We start from the raw sequence: 25716 nt of genomic DNA, 5'->3' as shown, positions 1-25716 counted from the left end.
TTTTTTATTGCATATTTTACCCCGTATCCTGTCCCACCCCTCCAGGGAAATGTCATTTTCCTCTAGAAGACTTCTAGCCCAATCCAAAGTAATATAAATTGTTCATAAGTTACTTAGCCCCATTTCAACGAAAACTAACCTAACATATCGTATCCGCATTTACAAATATTTTGACACAGGCACGTATGCAGTTCATGTCAGATTGTAGAAAAATATATATATATATATATATATATATAGAGATAGAGAGATATAGAGAGAGATATATATATAAGAGAGAGAGAGAAGGGGGGGGGGATACACCCAGCGCACAAGCTTTAATTTATTTGGGGGACCTAAATCCAAAAAAGCTAAGTCTTGTAAATTCTGATGGGGATGAGACAGGTCCAAAAGGGCTAGCACTACCTAGTATAAGTACAAATTTTTGACCTCAACCACACAGGGGCTTGACTTCACATCTAAGAAGCAGAATCCTATAATACATAAAAACAAACTTGAAAATAATTTAAGAACATTTGTATTGCTTTATGGCACATGCAAAAAAAAAGACAACCTTATTGGTCACCAAATTTGCATATCAACAATAAATTGCACTTCCGTACTGGTAAACTACGTAACACAAGACTACGGCGCCAACGATTCAAAGATGAAACATAGAAGTAAATTTAGTAATAATAAAGGGCTTGATCATATTACATGTACAAAACTAGTAGCAATACTCAAAAGTCATCTGGAACAGTTTTTAGTGAAACTTGAACTGCACAAGAATTGTTACGTAAATAATCTTACAACCGTTTTTTATGTAGATTGTTTGGCAAAATCAGATTTCCCCTTGCTCCAGAAAACCCTTACATTTTGAATTTAAGATTTCGGACCCTCTCGAACAATGTTTGAGTAGTTCTGATTATGCCTAGTCTCCAAACAACCTTTGAGATTTCTCCCTCAGAACCAAGTTAATTTTATATTGAATTTTTGTACAAAAAAGAGAAAAAAAAAAAAAAAAACAGAAGTCAATTTCCGCTTAATACTATTGAAATACCGGCTTTTCTGTATAATGCTTTTAAATTTCAGTATTTGAAACCAAAACTGATGATACTCGATACTTCACGCCCTACTTAAAATCTGAAATTCAACACTAAAACAATCGATAAATTTGTCAGTCAACATGATGTTTCGGTCTTTGAATAGCTGGCTTATTTAACGAAGTAATAATAATAAAAACAACAACAAAAAACAACCAAACAGAAAAAAAGGTCAAATACTTCGCCATCAATCGCATTACGTCACAGATTCGACATTCCAAAATTACAAAACTTCCACTATAAACTTTTCAATATTATTGATGATGAATTAAGAGGATACCAAAATGATCCGATTTCTGACGTGCACCTTGAAAACTAGAACGAGTTTCAAACTAGAAAGGGGTTTAAAACTTATTTGGTGAAAAAAAAAGACACACCAGGTTGAATTATCACAAGGAAGCTAATAGATTCCTAACAGTTGTGACTTACTTGCAAAATTAATTATTTAAAAAAAATTATTGTTTTGACTATAGTACGTCAATCATCTTGCGAAAAAAAATTACAGTAATTTTGGTATTAGCAGTCAGTTTCAATATGATTTATATCACACTTGCCACGTCCACAATTCACGGAAAGCTTATACAATTTTCGAAAAAAGGACCTAATTTAAGCACTTTATTTCGAGGTCACGAATACGAATATGTATCATGTTGGCTTTTATTTTCGACACTTGGGCCAGTGTCCGCTCTTATGAGTTAACCAAGCTCTTTGTTTGAACAAACAAATATATATATTCAACTATTATATGAAGAACTATTAAAAAGAATAAGAAAATGTCATTATATTTTGAACTGATGGCTTTGCTGCTCCCTGTTCTTTATACCAATAAACATATGTATATAAGATATCCGATCTTCTTAATGACAAATCTTCAGAAGCATATTGATTTATTGTTGCATAGTCCATTGGTTTAATAGGTTTCATGCTAAAACTTAAAAGTTTAAGTCACACTTTCATATTTGTAGAGTCACTTTCAATAAAATAAACAAGAAAAAAATCTATAAAATCAAAGTGCGTAGCTTTATACCGTGATGTCACTTTGGTATTAAGCAAATAAATTATATTAAGTAATCTTTGTACTAGAAAAAAGACACATCAGTATTACCAAAAATTATGTTTCCTTATTCTTCAAGTACTTTGTATTTCAATTTGGCTTCAATTTTACTGCTAAGTATCTGAATATTTACAGGGGAAATATTCATCGCTAGACAACGTCATTAAAACCCTTTTGTAGATTTCAACTACCAGTGACCTTGGTTTTCTCTTTACAAGGAAACAACACGTCCCTTTTTTTACACAACATTTTACTTTCATCATGAGTAATATACCCTATCTCTTAGGATGCAAGTACAGTTTTGAAAATTGAATGGAATCAATATGCTTTGGGAGCAAAATATCACATTCTCATAAGATGCGATGTGCATCCTTTGATTTTGGACACGACAATATTTAAGTTAAGAGAGTCAAGAGAGTAATCTATCCAATTCTTCACTTAAAACTTAAATTCCGTCCTTCAAGTTTAATTCTTGGATCATTTTGGTATACTAATAACGTTTAACAAGGGTTCTTATTCTGCAGACTAGACATGTAACCGATTGAAATTTTCATTTGTTTTAGCATCGAAGACAGTAATAGCCAAACTAAGGTACCGTATCAATGACTCGATCAATTAGGGCATAACTGACACAATATTCCTCGAAATAACTTGCACATTTTAGCAGCCCTCATTTGAATACAATGTCAAAGCCACGTCTTAATTTTTTTTTCCAAACACCAGCCAAAAATAAGCTTTTTTTAACCCTTTAATTGGTTTCAATTTGGCAGACTTTGGTCCACACCCCATGTGCTGAATGAAGACGTGGCTTAAGAGGCAAGTTGGACATATACAATTGGAACATGTAAGATAAGAACATATAGAGTGCTCATATATTTCTAATCAAACAGCGACATTTATGTCTGCTCTCAGATTAGACCTTGAATGATTCAACCAACTCGAGAAAGAATAGGTATACATTTGCTTTTACTTGATGATAATCCAGAAAAGTTACCCAGAGTTACAACTGAAATACTAGATTAAAAGTGGCGTAAGATTAGAAAATCTCCTCCCTCGAAAATTGGGTTTAACGTTACTTGACATATTTGCACTTGAGAGAAAATAACAAAATAAACAAACTTGAACCAGCTTTCTGCGTTTTCTTATCTAAAGCAGTCACAATGTAATTTGTACCTAAACTATCGACGGTTTACAAAATTATTGTAAGCCTCCAAAGCGACTTGAAACATTCCCAATGAGCCCATTTTCAGCTTAGTGTTCTCACAACCCTGTTAACCCAACAAACCAAAAGTCCATCTATTTAAAACATCGGAAAGAACATTAACTATTTGCTTCGGATAATGGCGGGAGGGGGAGGGGCATAATACATATGAGGGCATTTGAAAAAGGAATGATCACTTAGCCTATTGACGCTAATGACGCAAATTTCTAATTGTATGGACCTGACAAAACCCTTATTTCTTACTTGAGCTGTTAAAACTCTAGTTTCAAAATTGAAAACACTCAAGTAATACTATTCAATGAACTTTTCAGAGGAGAAGGGAATCGAAAATGATTTAAATTGTAGTACATTAGCAAATTATTTTCCTTAACACAGTTTCATTGTCTCATGGCTTCATTGAACAAACAAAATTAAGCTGGTCGTTCAACTTTTTGTTTTCCAGAAATTGCCAAAGAAGAAAAAATTATTGGAGGGCAACTAAACAAATTTGGAAGGAGAGTGGGGGGAAAGCTTCATCATTATATGCAAAAAAAGAAAAGAAAAAGGTATGAAATAAGTGGCAATAATGCAATCCCCGCCATTTCTAGGGGCGGGGCTTGAGATGATGAAGACCTGCTTACTTTTGTCAAACCAAAATGCTTAAGGCTTTTTGTCCATATTGGACGAACTGAGAAATTTTTTATATTCATCACCTTTTGATATAAGAGTAATTAATTAATGCAGTGTAAGTCTGGTTCAATGACTTAAAAAGTAGCATATAGTGGTGTACGTCAATATTTCTTTTGTAGAGGTCTTCACACTGTTAGGATTAACATGAAAATTTTAAGGATGTAAGGATTTTCCTGAGGATTGAAAACATTGACTGGAAAAACTGGTATAAGTAAGCTGTACATATGGTCAAAACTTTTATAATGATTTATAAAAAATTTTTTTTAAAGGAGAAAGTATGTAGAGAATATGGAAGTGTGTATAAACGTCCTCAATCATACAAACAAAAACGCCAGAAAACTTTCAAACATCAACAGATAACAAATTAAACAATTCACATGCTTGACTCAATTCCAGATATGTTTTGTACAGTCCAATTTCCCAAAACCACTTCAATATGCATAAGGAACATACTTCTGAAGACACATCTCGAAAAATTTTGTTGGAAAACCAGAACGGTCTTAGGGTTCCATAGTAAAAATAAGAAAAAAAAAAAAAAATCAAACGATACTACTGAGATCTATGTCAACACTTAAAACTGAGCTACATTTAAAACTACGACGGCTTGGAAAAAGTCTCAAAATATTTCTTTTTGTCGGTCTCAGGTCACAGTAAAAATACCTCGTAAGGCAATAAAACTTCAAAACTTGTGCTTAATGTAAGCAAAGTGCAAACAATTGGGGTCAGAGATCCAATTTTCCAAGCCTTGGAAACGAGTCCACACATCAGCTAAAAAGCGATTCGTATTCAGCATCGCAAATAGGCGACGTGGGAGTTGGTGGCAGATTCAATGATGAATCTTCAAGCGCATCAGGGAATAAGTCATTACTTGATTCCATACCGCTGTTCACCGGCTTTTTGTTGTTCAAGTTGGAGAGACTTGACAAAGGGACAGCCAGACGAAGTTTTTTCGTCGGATCTATAGATGTCGGTTGGGAGTGTAATGGTAATTCCGAATCACCAAAGTCGCAGAGCATTGGCGTTTGCTCTGCTTTCCGTAATAGTCTATCTTGAAACATTTTAGCAGGTACTGTGAGTGCTTTGGGTCGTGGACGAACTACAAGTTGAGCCGTTCCACTTCCTAGGCGAGCCAACTGAGCTGGAGTTAGTGCCTGAAAGAAGAATCAATATAAACAATATTTTTCCTCTGTGGATAAGATAATGAAGGTTAAAAGCTGCAAGACCGAAGAAGATCAATGGTGACATAGAAAGAAAGAGAAAGAAATAAAGAAAGAAAGGGAGAATACAAAATATGATACGAATTTCTTTTCGAACTATGCATAGCTATCCTGGAAGAACACACAAAATAAATTTTTTTTATTACAATTTTGAGAACTTTATTTAGAAAAATAAGATGAAACTACTAAAATAATAATAAAAAATAAAATAAAAATCGAAACTTTTTTTTAAAGGAAGTCGGTGCTGTAATACTTCTTAAAATTCCAATTATGCTGTTAAGAGGCTTGTGTTAACAAATTTGGGTGAATTATTCCGTCTGGAGACATGTACTCTATATTACAAAGTCTTTCCTCCTTTTTAGCTACCAGTACATGATCCCTAAATAATTTAGGAAACGACAGGCTCCAAAACTTTAACTACTTACATAAAAAGCAAAATAATATACGGGCGAAGGGTAGAAAAGGAATAGTGATAAAGTACGAAATAACGCTCATGGTTGAAGCACGGCCATTTTAAATTAATACAAGTTCCCAAAAAAGAACAGATCTTGAATTAAGATTACAATTCTCAATTACAGTAACATCAACACAAATTCCCAATAAAGAACAGCTCTTCAGTTAATATTACAGTTCTCGCCTTCAGACGAGAAAACCAATCTTAGGACACGTTGTGACAATTATTCATAGGTTATATCTTAGAACAATTAATATAAATAATGGAAAAGAAAAAACTTTTTTTTTTTTCAATAAATGTATCCCCGTCAAAAGCTACTAGAAAAACGTGCACAGCTTGAGATGAACGTCATGCAACATACACAGGTATTTTGTGGACTTGGCTTTTGCGACATTCCTTTTGGGATCTATGTAGCTGAATCTCGAGTATTTTTTCGGATTGCACAGTTCAATACAGCTTAAGAGTTTGGAAATAGAACCAACCTAACTGAATTTCACCCAAAACACGCGCATAATGTGTGTATGCGCGTGGTTAACTCTGCCGCGCTGATTAATGACGTCTTAGAAATTCTTAGATACGTCCTTCTTAATTCAGGGTTATTCGGAAGGACAACATGTTACATTTTTATTCTTTTCTACGATCAACTAATTAGGCCATTGTTTAAACATAGAAACTGTTCGAACAGCATATTTTTCCTTCCAGTTCTAATAAAGTGGAATAAGAATACACAAATTCTCAAAAAAAGACATCCCTCGCCCCGTTTGTATGGTGATCTGATAACGCAAAAAAAAAAAAAAAAAAAAAAAAAAAAAAAAAAAAAAAAAAAAAAAAAAAAAAAAAATCTGGTAGCCCTCCCAACAGTACTGGTCATTCTTCCAAACTAATTGATCTCAGAAACCGTAGTAAATCTTGTGCCAGACTTATTGAAGTCTCTTTTAGTTATTTAAATAATGAGTCCTGGTGATTTCCAATAGTTATTAAAAAAACTTTAATATTGTGTAGTTTATGAGCATGAGATTTCTTTTCTTTATCCTACAAGAAATAACAACAGTGGTCCCCCAACAAATAAGAAGAAAATATTATTAGGAGTATATATATTATTTTAGTTATATATCAGCATATTAAATATTATAAGTAATATTAGCATATTGTTTTAAATATATTTATATATTTAACAATTAACGACGCTTCTTGACTACTAAGGTCCCTGCATCGGCCCTGCAGTGCATTCCTGCAGCGTGATTCGATCTCTGGGTCCCGTATTACCAAGCTAAGGTCAAATCCACTGCGCCACCACAGCATTTTGTTTTAAATATTAAAGATTTTATTAAGAGTTTCAAAAACTCATACCCCAGGGGCAGGAAGCATGAAATTGGGAGATATAGAATTTATTTACTCAGGCAGGAAGGATGGGGTACCTAATCAGGGAGTACAGCTCATGATGAATAAAGAAGCTGCCAAGTCTTGTTTAGACTGGGAAGGTATGAATAATAGAATATGAATTGCTCATTTTATGACTAAAAAGTTTAGGGTACCGGTTAAAGTAGTATATGCCCCTGTTGAACCGACTGACAAAGATACTAGTGACTCGTATGGATTTTACTTAACTACTTCCCAGGAAGTTATGATGTTGGTAGACTCCATGATGAGAATTAGGGAGAAGCTTTCCAGGAAGAGTTGAATACTAAACTTGAGAGTTTAAAATTTGACAATGTGGAAGATGGTCGGAATAATTTCAGAAAAATAAGTGGTGAAGTTGCTGATGGTGTCTTAGGGAAGAAAGTTAAGACTGTAGCTAGGAACATTAGTGAAAAAGCTTTATGTTTAATAGAGAGGAGAAGGGGTTCGTACAAGAATTATCTAAGTGATAGATCATACCAAAAACAAAAGGAATGTAAAGAAAGTAGAGAAAGCATCAAAATATGAACTAAGGAGGTTAGAAGTGGAGGCCATGGATAAAATTGGCGAGGATATAGAAGACGCAGCTAGACGGCATAATAGTAAAATATTGTACTGGCCTGTTAATAAATTGAAAGGGAGTAGTCAATCCGGACTTGCCCAGTAAAAGAAAGGAACGGGGCCATAATTAGTGATAAGGAAAGTGTTAAAGGGAGATGGGTGGGACATTTTGAGAATGTGCTAAACCGAGATACAGTTGCAGGAAAAGATACAGAGGAAAATAAAAAAGTTCGTGATACCTTGGATGTGAAGAAAGATTTGTTTTGTGAGGAAGAATTAGCGAAAGTACTAAAAGGATTAAAAAATAATAAGGCTCCAGGTGCTGATAGTGGTAAATGAGTTTCTTAAATATGGGGTTAGAAATAAATAACTGAAGAGTATGAATATGGCTTTCGAAAAAGGGGAAGTACCTAACGACTTTAGCAAAACCTTAATTAAACCATTGTATAAGAAAGGTGATAAGACTGACTGCCGTAATTATCGAGGCATTAGTCTGGTCTCTGTAGGCAGCAAATTACTTAGTATTGTGATACTTCTTAGACTGAGAAATGCTGTAGATAAAATTTTAAGAGAAGACAGTGCGATTTTAGAAGAGGTAGAGGATGTGTCAACCAAATTTTCACTCTTAATAATGGGTAAGTGCCTTAGTTGTCAAACACCTTAGGTCTTCAGTTTTATAGATGATGAGCAAGCGTTCGATTATGTTGATAGAAGAGCTTTAGCAAAGGTCGTATCCTTGTATGGTATACCAGACAAATATATTAAAGTGTTTAGTGCTATGTACAAGAATTACACTGCTGTGGTTAAGGTAGGAAATACGATTAGTAGCTGGTTTTGTACTAAATCAGGAGTTAAGCAGGGTTGTGTTATATCCCCCTTCATATGTATCATTTTGATAGACTTTGTGTTAAGGAGCACAGTAAAGGCAATGGGAGAGCACGGAATCAAATGAGGAAGAAAAACTCTCCTGAACTTAGATTGTGCAGATGATTTAAACATCCTAGATGAAAGTGTGAGCAAAATGAATGAAATTTTAGAGGTTTTGCGAACTCAGGGTTTCAGAATCGTTTGCGAGGATAGATTTAAAAATTAATGTTAAGAAGACTAGGTCACAAAAGCTAGGAATAAGTGAAGATGAAAAGCTGACGTTGGGTAACGGAAAGATTGATCAGGTGGGCAGCTTCACTTACCTTGCTAGTATTATTAGTAAAGACGGTGGGAGCAGTGAATATGCTAGAAGTAGAATAGCCAACACTCAAGTGTGTTTTTTCACAGTAAAAAAAAAGTTTGCAAGAATAGGGAGAAAATTCTGCAAGCCAAGATTAGAATATTGGAAGGTACAGTGATGATAGTGGTCAAATATGGCTCTGAAGCATGAGCGCTCCAAAAAGCGGATGAAGATTTACTACATGTTTTCCACAGAAATTGCCTACAGATTGTTCTGGGCACCTGGTTGACTGACCGTATTTCAAACTGTAGGCTATACGAAAAATATGGTTCAATCCCGCTTTCTAGGGCAATAATAAAAGAAAGACTGAGATGGCTAGGGCACCTTCTGCGGATGAAGGATAACAGATTGTCCTTTTCGGCCAACCGTCTAGGGCTAAACGGAAAGCAAGTCCAGAAAGCAAGTAAGCGGGAAGCATGATTTGAAAATGTGCTTAGGTAAATAATGGGGCAATATCTAAGGTATGATTCTATTAAGGAATGATAAATAATTTTAATAATTGAAGTAGGACAAACACACTTTAATCGATGTTAGTATCCTAAATTTTGGGCTAATTTTATATGGAGATGGTCAGAATGACTACGAAAAGATAAAAGCTCATCAAGAATATTTCCCAAATTCCCAGAAACAGCTAACTCATCAATCCTACCTTTTGCAAATCTAAATGGCTAGGGCACCTTCTGCGGATGAAGGATAACAGATTGTCCTTTTCGGCCAACCGTCTAGGGCTAAACGGAAAGCAAGTATAGAAAGCAAGTAAGCGGGAAGCGTGATTTGAAAATGTGCTTAGGTAAATAATGGGGCAATATCTAAGGTATGATTCTATTAAAGAATGATAAATAATTTTAATAATTGAAGTAAAACAAACACACTTTAATCGATGTTAGTATCCTAAATTTTGGGCTAATTTTATATGGAGATGGTCAGAATGACTACGAAAAGATAAAAGCTCATCAAGAATATTTCCCAAATTCCCAGAAACAGCTAACTCATCAATCCTACCTTTTGCAAATCTTTGCTCAGATATCCCAAAAACCATGAATTCTGTCTCAGACAAATTTAGGACTAAACAATTACATGAAAACCACTGAACAACTGAATTCATTTCAGACGCCAAATTCTCTATCAATAATGAAGAGGTATTACCTTCAACAGATTCCACTGTATCATCTGCAAACACAACTACTAGGCTGTCCTTATAGGATAGACAATTAGGGATCATTTATATATATATATATATATATATATATATATATATATATATATATATATATATATATATATATATATATATATATATATAAATAAAATAGTAACGGTCCGAGTATAGACCCCTGGGATACTCGAATATCATCCAGGGAGTTATACTGAGACAGATGGTCTTGGACCATCCAATGCTCTTCCACGAATGTGGAATGCTCTATGTCCAATGCTCCAATGGAGCATTGTCCTATATCTATGTCCTATGTCCAATGTCCAATGCTCTTCCACGAATTCCAGAGTTGTTCAATTTTTCGAACAAAATGGAATGATTTAGAGTATCAAACGCTTTCTACATCGTAAAAAATACATGATGCATAATTACCATTATAAATACAGTTATTGCCATTCTTCAACTTAAGACATGTTTTCTAGCTTTCTCACTTTTTAGGTTGTCAAATGTTTAGTCAAGAAAATCTAATGAGATTCTGAGTCAGCTTGCAAGAAAGCAAATACTTCCTTAATATTTTGTTTTCTCTTTTTGTACTATTTTCCTCCAATTCTTTCATGTGAAGTTAATTGGTAATTACATTGGATAGGTTCAAATAGAATTTTTTTTTATATTTATGTGAGCCGGTTCTATCGGTATATTAATCCCGAGGAGCGGTTTAGGTGGCTTATCAAAGGAAAACTTGGAAACCTTTAGATGCTCAATTGATAACCAAAACAGACAAGGCTATGATGAGGTAACTTTCACCAATGGGTCGACGCTTCGACAACCTCGGAGTAGCATTTGACACAAATAAACAAAAATAAGAAACCTGTAATGCTTTGAGTCCAACAAGCTGAAGGCCAGCCATTGTTGAGGGTGACAGAGTAACTTTTCTAGTTACCCTCAGTTGATTTAACAGATTTGCACTTGACGATACGTTTGCTGGGAGACAGCCGTGGTGAGCTAGAGAATGGTTTTTCAAGCCTTGGGCCGTCTTGTACGCCTTCCCGCAATAACATTTATAAGCTTTATATGCCCTAGAAAAAACAAATAAATTTGAAAAGTTGAGAACAGGTGAGTTCCAAGGAGAGAGAAGCTGATGCCAAGGATGCCAAAAACCAAGGTAAATGTCAAAGGCTCAATTAAAATTAAGCATGATCTACGGCTTGTCCTTAACACAAAAAGAGACAAGAAAAATTAGATCAGTCGATATGAGAGAGAGAGAGAGAGAGTAAGAGAGAGAGAGAGTGAGAGAGAGAGAGAGAGAAAGAGAGAGAGCGAAAGAGAAACATATAGGATCGATCATACATTAATAACAAACTAAACTCGAATTTTCACTGGCAAAACACATAAATTCAGAATATATTTTGAGGGTGAGTGGGGATAGACTCACTAAATCCTCTGGATGAATTCTTACTTATTGTGAAAGTTTCTTTTCTGAGTTGTATTTGCAAAGGTTGTGTGTAGCTTTAGCTTGTAATGTCTTTCTGGCATACACAGAAGAGCATTTAAATTCTTATGCATCGGGTACTTCTAGTTTTGACTATTCCTTCTTCCTTTTATTATATTCTAAGAAAGGACACTGGGAGGCCCCTTAAAGAAAATGTTTGACACCGAAATGACGGTGGGTGAACAACCGTAATCAGGAATGTAGGACTTTTTATGCAACTACTACTATTACTGCGGTAGCAAGCCAGCTAAGAACAACAGCGACGCCCTTTCCTCCTCCACCCCATTCAGTTTAAATTTTCACTCTTTGCTCCCACATAAATTAAGTATTAGCCACTCTCATCAGTAATCAGATTTCGTTTTGGGCAAGGGGGCTGTGAATTTTTGTGGCACGAGCTCTGATTCATCTTGGTCAGACCACCCCGATATTAACAATATTAATAATTCATCCTTTATGACCCCTTCCAATCCCACTATATCTGGCCCAAGATGAATAGAAAACAAGCAACCTTTTTGGGGATCTATCATTCTTCGTTTGTAAAACATGGCCTAGCCATCATAACTTTTCTTTCAGTTAACGCTCTGTTAACTGTTATCTATTAAATGAAATGCATAAGAGTAATAAGAAAAAAAAGTCCCGGTCCTGGCTTCTCATCAGCAACCTGTTCAAATAGGCAATTCAGGGAACAGTGACATGTGCCAAAAATGCGACAATATATAAATAGTTTTGGCAGGACATTTTAAAATTATGAAACAAATCACGCTCGTATTGACACGACCTTTGACGGGGAGACCGATGAAATATAAGGGCATTGGTAGTTCTGGCACAGCAACTATATTGATTACACACTTTTGTTGAAGAGCAATCATGAGCTTGCCAATTGATGACAGGAAATGAAAGGAGGGACAGTAAGCTACCTAAGCACTTCTGGATTGACTGCACTTCTTGTCGAACGAATGTAGTACGAAAAACCAACTACTACAATAAAAACGAAAGAAAATAGAGAGAAAAAAAACGGGTAACTTTAGCACTTATAATAACACACGCAGTAAAATTTGTTTCCTATACTTGGTCAATTCTAGCGGCTGTTTTTCTCCATTCCATACCATGCTTATTCACTGTCTTACCAACTATTATAGCATGTTCTGATGCAGTCAAAACTGATTTCTCAGCCAGTAAAAAGTTTACTTGTTCACCATTTTTCTTTTAAAATAGAAAAAAAGGAGCCTCTTTTACACCTTTTTTAACGCATTTTTCTTCGATCCTGTTTTTACACCATGCAAACGATGTACCTGTATCTTTCCTCAAATGGAAAATTCCAAACTTTTGTATTAATCTTAGCACTGAACTGCATAAATTCCAGAGTCTTTGAAACATTAAAAAAAATTGTACCACAAATATATAGTTACAATAAAAGATTTATATCAACTTTTATCGCAATGAAAAAAAAAAAAAAAAAAAAAAAAAAAAATCAAAAACGTCATATACATTTCTTCTGTATATATGCCACCCTGAAAACAAAAAATTAGAAGCAAAAATTTTGTGTGATTCATAAACAAGTTTAATCACTATACGCTTAATATTAAAAACTAGATTTCTAATTAATTTGTAATTCTTTTTTTTATTTCTACGCAAAAAAAGTCGGTTCCTATATCAGCATAAACATTCACACCCAATTTTTTTGTTGTGTTTTCTCCTCATGCTTAATACTAATACTCTTTCTAATTAATTTGTGTTTCTTTTTTCAAATTTCTACGCAAAAAAAAATCGGTTCCTTTATCGGCATAAATATTCACACCCAATTTTTTGGTTTTGTTTTCTTCTCATACTTAATTCTAATACTCTTTCTAATTAATTTGTGTTTCTTTTTTTCGATTTCTACGTGAAGTAAAAAAAAACAAACAAAAACAAAAAACTGGTTCCTTTATCAGATAAACATTCACACCTATATTTTTATTTTGTTTTTTCCTCATACTTAATTCTAATACTCTTTAGCGAAGGAAAAAACAACAACAAAAAACAAAACAAAATCGGTTTCTTTATCAGCATAAGTATTCACACCCGATTTTTTTTTTTTGCTTTTTCTTCATACTTAATCACAGTTTAATTTCTATTTTTTAAGCCCATGGGACTTGAAAACAAAATCAATCGTTTCTCGAGGCAATTTAAGGTAATTCAAAAACTGTCCATGAAAAAGACTCGAATCCTATAATTAGATTAAGATAGTCATAATGTGTATGTTTTTTGAAAAATTAGGCGTCTAGTGTTGGTTCATTGACGCACAACTAAGTGGGTGCTGCATTTTGCTTAGGACGGTTTACTATTGTAGCGCTTATTAATTTATTGATTAATCAGTGGATTAAATTACTTGTATTAAAATACTGACCAAAGATATTGTCAAAAGTCAGTCAAAAAAAACAACAACAAACAAACAAAAAACGTAGAGATAATCTTAACGGAAATCACATTATCCCATACAGTATATCAGAGAACCATACTGTAGAGGTTTCAAGCTCCTGATTACAAAAATGTAAAATTTTGTATTTTTGGGCAGAAGAAAGATCACGGACGCTTCTTTATTTTTTCCCAAAAGCCTTTTATCCAAAATTTAAGATAACCATTTAAATCAGTATAGTCGGAAGGCCCAATGGCTATGTTTTTGGTGATGACACGACACTCCCTAGTCCCTGGGAAAAGGGCTGTAAGTTACACAGTTTGCCTGTACTGTTTATCTACAGTTTTGCTATAGGGAAATATACAGAAGTTTGTAGGGGTAATTTCCTGCGGGGAGGGGAGGATTTTGCACAGGGATTAATTTCCATGAGGAGGAGGGTTTCTGCGGGTATTTTACAGGAAATTTTACACAGGGGAGGGGGGAAGGGATTTCCTGGTATGATTGAAAAACGTGCAGAAATTAAAACTGTATGAGGGGAGCTTCCTCTTCCTCAACCCTCGCTCTATGATGAAGTTTGACCTTTTTCCTGTTTCTTTGGGAAAGCTTAGTCGTACACAAGAGACCTTGATTATGAATGAGAAGTATTTTTAAAGAGCTTTAAGACCTTAGCGTAAAGAGCGAGGGTTGAGGAAAGGGCATCCCCCCTCATATACAGAATAAGTTCTGTTCGTTTAAAGTTTTAATGTTGCTCTCTACTTTCAGCTGAAAAACACGTTTTTTATTTAACTAAAGAAAAAGGCTCAAACAGATAAACTCCAGCACTATCATATTATCATTGATGTTCAAAGCGCTAATTCTCCAGACGATCTAATAAGTGTTACCCTTACCCAGAATTTATCAGAATTCATACATAAAATATTCTGTGATTCAAAAGAGCCAAATTACAAATTGCTTTCGTGCAAAAAAAAAAGAAAAATCACCTAAAACTTAAAGGAGAAAAAAAAATCTCTTTGAGTGTTGCGGGGCAAAATGAAAATACGGCACTAGACTTTACAGACTTCTATCGGCGATGCTGATTTCCATTTATTGACCCTTCATCAAGAAAGTACAATGAGGGTTTTGGGGGCCAACCGCCCTGTGATTTCGCGCACCCTTGCTAACTGTCGCCCTCTTTGCACACTTTTTTGGTCGTTTTCATCATGTCGTAAGTATAACACACTTTAGCATCAATAATGAAAAGATGGCTCTCCAAATGGAATAGGTCTACTACTAAAACCCAGAAAGGATAAATAGAAATAAAAAGGGTCTTAACAAACACTTGCATGTCCCCAAATGCACTAAAAAGGAAATTTTTAAGAAAGAAGTATTACACAAATAAAAAAAAAAATTCGTTTTTTCTTCTAATTATTATTCGTGGATATAACGTAACAATGTAGCCGAAAGGCTACATTTCGGCTGGATGAACTCCAACAACTCGCCATTTTGATAAGCACGTTCTATGCTCAGTCTTTAAACTCTCATTTACATGTGTTTTGACAATTAATTAATCTCTGATAAGAAGTGGTTCTGAACATACGAGAACAGATGCAACACCATATATATATATATATATATATATATATATATAGAGAGAGAGAGAGAGAGAGAAGAGAGCGAGAGAGAGAGAGAGAGAAAGAGAGAGAGAGAGAGAGAGAGAGAGAGAGAGAGAGAGAGAGAGAGAGAGAGAGAGGGGCATATAGGGAGAAACAGAGAGAACAATTCTTTTCTGAAAAAAAAGTTGAATAAAAGTACTATCTTGGCCTTTTCAGCGACTAAATTTACAACTGAGGTTAAAAAGAAAACATAAATAGCATAGTAGAAAGGAGTGGCAGTTAGAAAAAAAAAATCCCAAAAAACAACTAAACATTAAAGCCTGAACGAATCTTTATTACAATAGATTTCAATCGAATGCACAGGTCAAGTCAATACTTAGAAATAACGAATAAGCACATTCAATAAAAGCTGTTGAGACGGTTGTATTTTTCAAGTAAACAGTTCTTTTTCATTCTCGGATAGACTGACTTTTGAAAAATACGGACGAAAATTATTTGTCATGTAACTGATGTAAACGGACAGAACAGATTAGTTAGGCACAGATCCATATTTATTATTTAGACGAAGGGGTTATCATTGGATTACTGGCTTTGGTTTTATCCTTTTTGAGCGGAGTGCGAGAAAAATAAGGGTTTAGAAACAATGAGGTAACTCAAAAAGAAGATTATTTGCATCTTCAAAGACCCAGGATAATTCACTGCTGTTTTAAGGGCCACTGATTCTCCAGCCACACCCTTGACTATTCCGTTGAGTTTATTTAAATCAGTTCTAATACAGTAAGACAATCAAACAGTTCGTGGTAACGAACTGTAGTAAGGAGCGACCCGGCTCAATAGTAACCAAAACTCTAAAAAATTGAATTTTGATATCAATAGCTACATCAAAAGAATCGCATTTTAATGCTGATTTCAAATATATAAGTTTCATCAAGTTTAGTCCTACCCATAAGAAGTTACGAGCCTGAGAAAATTTGCCTTATTTAGGAAAATAGGGGAAAACACCCCCTAAAAGTTGTAGGATCTTAACGAAAATGACACCATCAGATTCAGCGTATCAGAGAACCCTACTGTAGAAGTTTCAAGCTCCTATCTACAAAAATGTGGAATTTTGTATTTTTTGCCAGAAGACAAATCACGGGTGCGTGTTTATTTGTTTTTTTTTCCCAGGGGTCATCGTATCGACCAAGTGGTCCTAGAGTATCGCAAGAGGGCTCATTCTAACGGAAATGAAAAGTTCTAGTGCCCTTTTTAAGTGACCAAAAAAATTGGAGGGCATCTAGGCCCCCTCCCACGCTCATTTTTTTCTCAAAGTCAACGGATCAAAATTTTGAGATAGCCATTTTGTTCAGTATAGTCGAAAACCATAATAACTATGTCTTTGGGGATGTCTTACTCCCCCACAATTCCCTGGGGGAGGGGCTGCAAGTTACAAACTTTGACCAGTGTTTACATATAGTAATGGTTATTGGGAAGTGTACAGACGTTTTCAGGGGGATTTTATTTTGTTTGGGGGTGGGGCTGAGGAGAGGGGGCTATGTTGGAGGATCTTTCCTTGGAGAAATCTGTCATGGGGGATGAAAAATTCAATGAAAAGGGCGCAGGATTCTCTAGCATTACTATAAGAAAACAATGAAAAATAAACATGAAAACTTTTTTTCAAATGAAAGGAAGAAGCAGCATTGAAACTTAAAACGAACAGAGATTATTACGCATATGAGGGGTTCTAAAAATACTTTAGCATAAAGAGCGAGGTATTTAGGAGGAGATAAATACCTTGCTCTTTATGCTAAAGTATTTTTAGTAATTTCAACTATTTATTCTACGGCCTTTCTGATTCAGGGGTCATTCTTAAAGAATTGGGAGAAAAGTTAAGATTTAGTGTAAAGAGCGAGGTATTAACGAGGGTACAAACCCCCTCATATACATAATAAAAATATAAGGTTATGAAAGTTTGTTACGTAAGTTAATTCTTAAGTTACGTATATTTTTTACTAATAAAAACGTTCGTTAAAAATTAAAAGTTTTAGTAGCCTTTTAAGTAACCGAAAAATTGGAGGGCACCTAGGCCTCCTTCTCCACCCCTTATTTCTCAAAATCGTCTGATCAAAACTAAGAGAAAGCCATTTAGCCAAAAAAGAATTAATATACAAATTTCATTTTAATAATTTATGTGCGGAGAGCCAAAACCAAACATGCATTAATTCAAAAACGTTCAGAAATTAAATAAAAAAAACTGATTTTTTTAGCTGAAAGTAAGGAGCGACATTAAAACTTAAAACGAACAGAAATTACTCCGTATATGAAATGGGTTGTCCCCTCTGCAATCCCTCGCTCTTTATAATAGTTTGACTCTTTGCCACAATTCTACTTTTTAAAATAATTAAAAGCTTTAGCGTCAAGAGCGAGGGATTGCAGAGGGGACAACCCATTTCATATACAGAGTAATTTCTGTTCCTTTTAAGTTTTAATGTCGCTCCTTACTTTCAGCTAAGAAAATCAGTCTTTTTTATTTAATTTTCTAGAAAGCTCATTGTTCCTTCGTTGTTGAGTACGGATCAGACATTTTTTTTTTTACTTTTGACCAGAATAGAGTTCTCCAGGTCAATCGAAAGACTGGTGATATGTTTCCACATTTGACACTCGGATTGTCACAAGAAAAAGCCACCTTGTACTTTATAACACATTTTCCCTTTTGTAAGATAGAAAGGCAAAATCACTGTCTAGAAAATTTGCTATACTTAAGAAAAGCTACACCAATTCTCTCTGGCTTCATTGCTTTCGTCAGATCTACTCTTGGACGCTACTTCTACTTTTCTACAGTCACAGATAGTTATATGACCTCTTATATATAACGATCGGTTTACGAAAAAAAAAATGAATATCTCACAGCTCATATGGCACTTATTTCTAGCAGGGAATTTTCCGAGCTTACGAATCAAATCCCTAAAAGGCTAATCGAACTCTTGCTGCTAACCCTCCCCCTTCTGTCACGTTTAGCTGAAATCCGATAAATAATTCTGATGAATGCGAAAGAAACTAATATAGTAGTTGTTCGAAGAGCTAGGATTGAGCACGGACATCCGAAATCATGAATCTCTTGATCATGATCGGTTGGATCAGACCAACCCGCCCAGTAACTGGACAAATATTGAAAGCCCTACCCTCCTCCCCCCATAGATGTCAAATGCAGTGAAGGTTCTGGCATCTCTTACTCCTGACACAAATCTTGATTAGCGCCCACCCCATGTCTCCCAAAAACTCACTGGCTAAATTTTAACAAAATTTTAATTTATTAGCAAAAATTTTCATCTATTAACTAAAATTTCCATTTGTTTTTAATCTGACTTTTCTTATTTTATCCTCAGAAAAATTATTAGTCATCTTGTCGCAATTGATTGATTCTAATTCTTCACATTCTATGCATACTAACACTAAGTCATAAGCCACTGCTGACCCATAGTCGATCTGAGGTGGATTAATATCGATCTAAGTTTACTAAGCGGCCTTTCAGTACTGGCCACCGACACTGCAATCGCTACTTTACGTTTGCGAAGACCCCTTTATTTCCGCAATACAAAATTAATTCTGACACATCTTTAGGTTTCTTAAAGGAAATGCGTCAGTGTTGAATGTTTTTTTTTTTCTCAATATCTTGGAGCTCGTGGAACAACTGAATGGGATCTAAATCATCGCAATATTTTACTTGTTTTGCTACTAACTTTATTTTCAAGGATTGGCAATGAAGACACGGGAAAAGTGAAAATTTCAGATTCAACTTGCTTATACTTCGCTTACTGCCAACTACACCTCTGCTTTATTTTAATACAAATGACATTAAAAAAAAAAAATTATTATACCGCTAGATTATTTATTTGAAATTTTGCACCCCTCATGTTTTTGGGCCAGGGGAAAAATCTGCTCCCAAATACCAGCTCTGGTCAAACGATAAACAGACTACAAAAAGCCAGTCTATTGAGCCTCAGTTTTACTTCCCACAAGTTTCAATAGGATCTGACATCCCTTTTGTAGATTTTCAGAAGACAAGAATACAGATCCTCATCCCCTACCCACCAAAGGTGTCATATCAGGTCCGGGGACTCATAAAGAAAATATAATTAGGGCAATAGCTCTTAATTTTCGCCAAGTTTGGAAGAGATCAGACGAACTCTTCCAAAGGTTATCCTAATGACAGAAATTTAGTCGGTCTCTCTCCTCTTCAACAAATCGGTAAACGAAACGGTCCCAAATTCCAAAAGGTCATGACGCTCTTGATTTATATATTCAGATGATTATAATTCACCCTGTCCCCCAGAGGTCAGACTAGTCCCCCCTAACTCAACGACACTAGCTGTTGCCATTTATCAAGTTTGGTTGAGAGCCAACAATCACTTCGGATGGACATCGCAACAAAATATTTTAAAGTCCCCCTGGTAAGGAAACAAGGAAGACAGGGTGAAAATTCACATCAGGTTTGGCAAAAGCCTGAGCCACTTCCTGTGGACACAATTCCCCTTAATCTATTTTTCAACAAGCATTTACAAATTGAAGACCGAAATAGCAGTTCCTGAATCAGCTTCAGATGGCGATTCTTCTTCATTCGACATCTTTTTTTTTCGAAACGTCTTTTTTAAATTTATGAATTTTACGGGACGGAGTCTATTCTTCACCAGGTTGCGTCGAACGTCACAACCATAATATACCGACAAAATAATTCTAGCCCCCTCCCCTTCTCCTGCCTGTACGCCAGATTGTAAACAGGAACTTCAGCATAGTTCTGAGCTAAAATTTTAATATGCATAGGACACTACAGGACACTGAGCCCCTTCCTGTGGACACAATTCCCCTCAAACTATTTTTGCAATAAGCATTTGCAAGTTGAAGGCCGAAATAACAGTAACCATTCCTGAACCAGCTTCAGATGACAATTCTTCTTCATTTGACAGTTTTTTTCGAAACATGTTTTTAAATTTATGAATTTTATGGGACGGAGACTATTCTTCACTAGGTTGCGTCGGACGTCACAACCATAATATACCGACAAAATAATTCTAAGCCCCCCCTCCTCCTGCCTGTATGCCAGATCGTAAACAGGAACTTCAGCATAGGTTCTGAGCTAAAACTTTAATATGCATAGGACACTACAGAAAATCCGATCAAAATCCAAAAAGCAAAACAGATTTGAAGACAAACTTTTCCGGAATTATTTCTTGGAAATTTAGAGTAGTTAGAAGAAGTTCAAAATCAGTTTCTCGTAAAGATAACACCATTTCCTCGTAGGTTAGGTAGCAAGATCCCTGAGAAATTTACTTTCGGAGCTTAGATAGTATATTTTTACTTCTTTTTGATTGTTTCAAGTTTGCATCTCTTATTATTTACGAAGCACCATTTAAGACCGCTAATAACACTAAAAGCAAACGAACACAAAACAGTAGCGCTGTTTTTAATAATTATTATTGCCGCTCTTAATCAGTAGTAATTGGGCTGATATTCCTATTATTATTTTGAACTAATGGTGTCACTACATAATAATAATAATAATAATAAAAAAAGACTTACTTTCCATCTCTTCGATGTCCGTTTTTGGCGTGATATTTAATACCATTGACATTCTTATACCGTTTGCGGCACCCAGGCACTGGGCATGCATAAGGTTTTTCTTCTCCAATTCCACCAGAGGATCTAGAAGAAAAACAACAAATAAGCATTGCCAATCCGTTTAATTAATCTTGTCAGTTGTGAGATGACTTAAAATAGAGCTAAGCAGTCGGATACGGGCTCCAACTTCAAAGGCAAAAGGAGTGCGATTCTACCTCCTCGAAGGTTCTCAAAAGCGCATTCCTCTTTATAACAAGTCTCGTGTTACATGGAGGTTTTATATTGTATCTAGGCATGAAGAAAAAAAAAATGTATTGGCATTCACCATAGAATTTTGGTTTGAACACAAGCAATAAAAAACCCTCTATAGGGTTTCCCATCCCTTTCATACCCCCCCCTCGAGGTCAGATCGGACCCGGCAAAAAAGGGATATTAACTCTTAATAATAAAACTTTTTATAACAAAAAAAGCATTTTCTTTTACCATTATTTTGCTGAGTTTTCCTTTACTTTGGCTATTCCCACCGAATAAGGAATTTTCTGCTACGGAACGAAAAAATAAGTATTTGTTGCTGTGGGACACGGCAAAGACACCGAATTTTGACACCCCCCTCCCAAAAAAGAAAAAAACAGAATGCACAAGAACTGCACAATTCGTGAAATGAGCATTATTGCACCGTTCAGGCAAAAAATACGTCTTTTAACATTTTCCTCTGGTCAGTAATTTTGCACAGCTGCCTATATCCATGTCCTAAATTGAACAAGCGTCGCTCTCAAAATCTCTGTAATTTTGACTGAAAAGTATAAAAAAACAATATTGCCACCTTTGGCCATGCCAATTTATTTAGGTGCAGTAGGAAAGATAAACAATTCTCGGTGTTCAGGTTACTCCTCCCACAGTATATGATCTATCCTCCACAGTATATGACAGTATCAGTATATGATCGAAGTATCTGATCCGCTTCCAAATGAATTTCTGAGCATAATACTGTGCATCAGTGCCACAATTTTTAGACCCACGGACATTTCTATCGTATACCCCTGCCGACATAAGAATAAAAAAAATAACAAGAGCTAAGAGCTCATATGGCACTTGTGACGAGGCTGGAAGAGCCAAGAGCTCATATGGCATGAGCTCTAGCAAAATTCTGAGAACCAATAGATTGATTTAAAAGGAAAACCAGAGGCTTTATGCCGGTCGGGATTTAAAATAAGAGCTCTGAGTCACGAAGTCCTTCTAAATATCAGAATTCAGTAAGATCCGATCACCCACTCGTAAGTTATAAATACCTCGTTTTATCTAATTTTTCCTCTCCCTTCAGTCCCCCAGATGGTCGAATCAGGGAAAACGACTTTATCAAGTCAATTTGTGCAGCTCCCTGACACTCCTACCAATTTTGTCGTCCTAGCACGTCCAGAAGCACCAAAATAGCCAAAGCACTGAACCCCACCCCTAACTCCCCCAAAGAGAGCGAACCTAGTACGGTTACGTCAATCACGTATCTACGACATTTGCTTATTCTACCCACCAAGCTTCATCCCGATTCCTCCACTCTAAGCGTTTTCCAAGATTTCCGATTTCCCCCTCTAACTCCCCCCAATGTCAACAGATCTGGTCAGGATTTGAAATAAGAGCTCTGACACATGAGTTCCTTTTAAATATCAAATTTCATTAAGATCCGGTCGCCCGTTCTTAAGTTAAAAATACCTCAAATTTTCTAATTTTTCCAAATCATCACCCCCCAGCTCCTCCTAAGTGAACAGATCCGTTCCAATTATGTCAATCACGTATCTATAACTTGTGCTTATTCTTCCCATCAATTTTCATCCCAATCTCTCTACTCTAAGCGTTTCCCAAGATTTGCTGCCCCCCTCTAACCCCCTATGTCCCCGGATCCAATTCGAGTCGAAAATGGAGCATCTGAGACATAAGATCCTTCTACATATCAAGTTTCATTAAGATCCGATCACCTATTCGTAAGATAAAAATACCCCAATTTTCACGTTTTCCAAGAATTCCGGTTTTCCCATCCAACTCCCCCCCAATGTCAGGGGATGTGGTCGGAATTTAAAATAAGAGCTATTAAGCACAAGATCCTTCTAAATATCAAATTTCATTAAGATCTGATCACCCGTTCGTAAGTTACAAATACCTTATTTTATCTAATTTTTCCGAATTATCCCCCCACAACTCCACCAAAGAGAGCGGATCCGTTTTTCGGACTTGTTTTTATTCTTCCCATCCAGTTTCATCCTGATCTCCCCGCTTTAAGTATTTTCTAAGATTTCCGCCCCCCCCCTAACTGCCCCCCGCAATGACACTGGATCCGGTTGGGGTTTAAAATATGCTGAGTTACGAGGTACTTCTAAATATACAGTTTCATTAAGAGCCGATAACTCCTTTGTAAGTTAAAAATACGTCATTTTTTCTAATTTTTCAGAACTAATCCCCCCTCAACTCCCCCAAATAGAACAAATCCATTCCTATTATGTCAATCATGAATCTAGGACTTCTGCTTATTTTTCCCACCAAGTCTCATCCCGATCCCTCCACTCTAAGCGTTTTCCAAGATTTTAGGTTACCTCTCCAACTCCCCCTAATGTCACCGGATCTGGTCAGGATTTACAATGGTATCTCTGAGACACAATATCCTTCCAAACATCATGTTTCATTAAGATCCCATCGCCCGTTCGTAAGTTAAAAATACTTCATTTTTTTCTATTTTTCCCGAATTAACTGGCCCCCCACTCACCCCCCCAGATGGTCAAATCGGGAAAACGATTTCTAATTTAATCTGGTCCGGCGCCTGATACGCCTGCCAAATTTCATCCTCCTAGCTTACCTGGAAGTGCCTAAAGTAGCAAAACCGGGACAGACCGACAGAATTTGCGATCGCTATATGTCACTTGGTTTATACCAAGTGCCCTAAAAATTAGAGACAACAAAACCAATAGCAACTGGCATTGCAACACCATATTCTATGAGCCAATGAAACTCGCATCAAGTTCATCATTATTAATACATCCCTATCATACCAATTTACTTCCTGGTGGATGTCGTAACACTTGAGCGAGCAGAAATGAGAGCAGGTAGATAATAAAGAGAATATTTAAGAACATCGATGATAGACCTGAGTAGATTAAACAAACGATTGCACCTTACACCTCAATAGCCACTATATTACGCAAGTTCACAGTTGTATTATTTGAAATCCAGCCATTAAACATTCTACATGCGTTATCAACAATGCTGTATATTTCTAATTTACGTACTACATTAAGTACATAAATACAAATGAACGGCAGATCGTTCAACATCAAAACCAACTATAGTCAGGGATCCAGTCGACGAAAGTCTAACATCATAGGCTTCAACGAGCTAGAGAAGGTTTGAGAAATTTATCGGGGGTGGAATTCATTGCTGAAAACGAATATAGGCGGGCGCACCGAAAATTTCGTGTGCAAAAGGATATATAACCTAATTTGCATAATCCATGACGCCACCGGCTATATTTTCTGTTTTCCAACCTCGATGAAAGGTTTGAACTTAGAATGCGAAACAGAATAAGGTACAGAGAGAGAAATGCAAAAACGATCTTTGTAACTTCACATTATTAAAACATACCTAAGTGGTGACACATGAAACTAACTTTCCTGTACTTGCATTACAGTTATGTTCAAAGAAGGAAGAACAAAGCAATTGGTGCCGTAAAGGAGGTAAAACCACCTTTGCAACTCCATTCCGTTGGTGGCGTCAAAACAGAAGCCACTTGGAAGAAATTAAAGTGCACAGATACTGAATCCTAGCATCGATATGAGTACGTTCAAAATACAAAAAATTAACTGCAAAAATAGAGCTTTTGACGAAAAAAAAAAGAAAGAAAGAAAAAGTATATAAAGAAAATGACCACAAATTACGCATATGTTATGCTTCTTCGGGCGAATTATCACACTTTCCAGTACAAGCACACAAGACATCACAAAATCGGAGAAGGCATTTACAGTTCTTGGGGCACTTTCTGCTACACTCACAAAAGAGTGGTGAATATCCCGATGGAAGCGCTGGAAACAACTCTCCAGATTGTGCCCCACTACCATAGTAAGACGAAAAGAGAAAAGAAAAAGATGCCCACGATGCAGAATATTGTGGTTGCAGCCACTTTTCTTGATTTTCGAACAAACATATTTTCCTTGTTATTCAAGAGAAGGGACAGTTAGTTACTTGCACAGGGTTATCGGACAAGACGGTTCTAATAGTGTACTTCTTCTTTTGATTTCACTATAGTTTCAGGAGTTATGGACAACTTTGTTTTTTTGGCATGGGACGTGATCGTATCTTACAAGGTTGCCAGCTACCGCTGCAACCCGGATGCTCTGCAAAGTCGGACACGATAATAAATGCCCGTGAACCAATTTAAATCAAGTTGATCCCACGGGAGTATTTGGAATTATTATAGACAAGCTGAAGCTTGAGCCAAACAGTAAATTGTCCCTCTCGAGCCCAAAATAGTTCTTGCCTGTTAATATCAAGGCATCTGCGACTTCAGCATCCACTGTGACGCGTCTAAAAAAATATCAAGGCATCTGCGACTTCAGCAGCCACTGTGA

At 36.0% G+C, this 25716-nt stretch overlaps 1 protein-coding gene across 2 annotated transcripts in view; it reads right to left on the bottom strand.

Annotated features, from left to right (window-relative positions):
* Positions 1 to 501: 501 nt before the first annotated feature.
* LOC136035354 (juxtaposed with another zinc finger protein 1-like) overlaps positions 502 to 25716 on the bottom strand; it is a 76744-nt gene continuing 51529 nt past the window's right edge. For both annotated transcript variants that reach the window (XM_065717102.1, XM_065717103.1), the window contains exons 4-6: positions 21071 to 21193; positions 10907 to 11114; positions 502 to 5178 (exon numbers count right to left, since the gene is read on the bottom strand). In XM_065717102.1, coding sequence (XP_065573174.1) covers positions 4792 to 5178; positions 10907 to 11114; positions 21071 to 21193 — 718 coding nt within the window. In that variant the 3' untranslated portion in view covers positions 502 to 4791. The remainder of the gene's footprint in view (positions 5179 to 10906; positions 11115 to 21070; positions 21194 to 25716) is intronic.

The sequence above is a fragment of the Artemia franciscana genome, chromosome 14 (assembly GCF_032884065.1).
Source record: "Artemia franciscana chromosome 14, ASM3288406v1, whole genome shotgun sequence".
Lineage (NCBI taxonomy): Eukaryota > Metazoa > Arthropoda > Branchiopoda > Anostraca > Artemiidae > Artemia > Artemia franciscana.
Note: the sequence above shows the minus strand (reverse complement) of the source record. Positions and strands in the feature narration are given on the sequence as shown.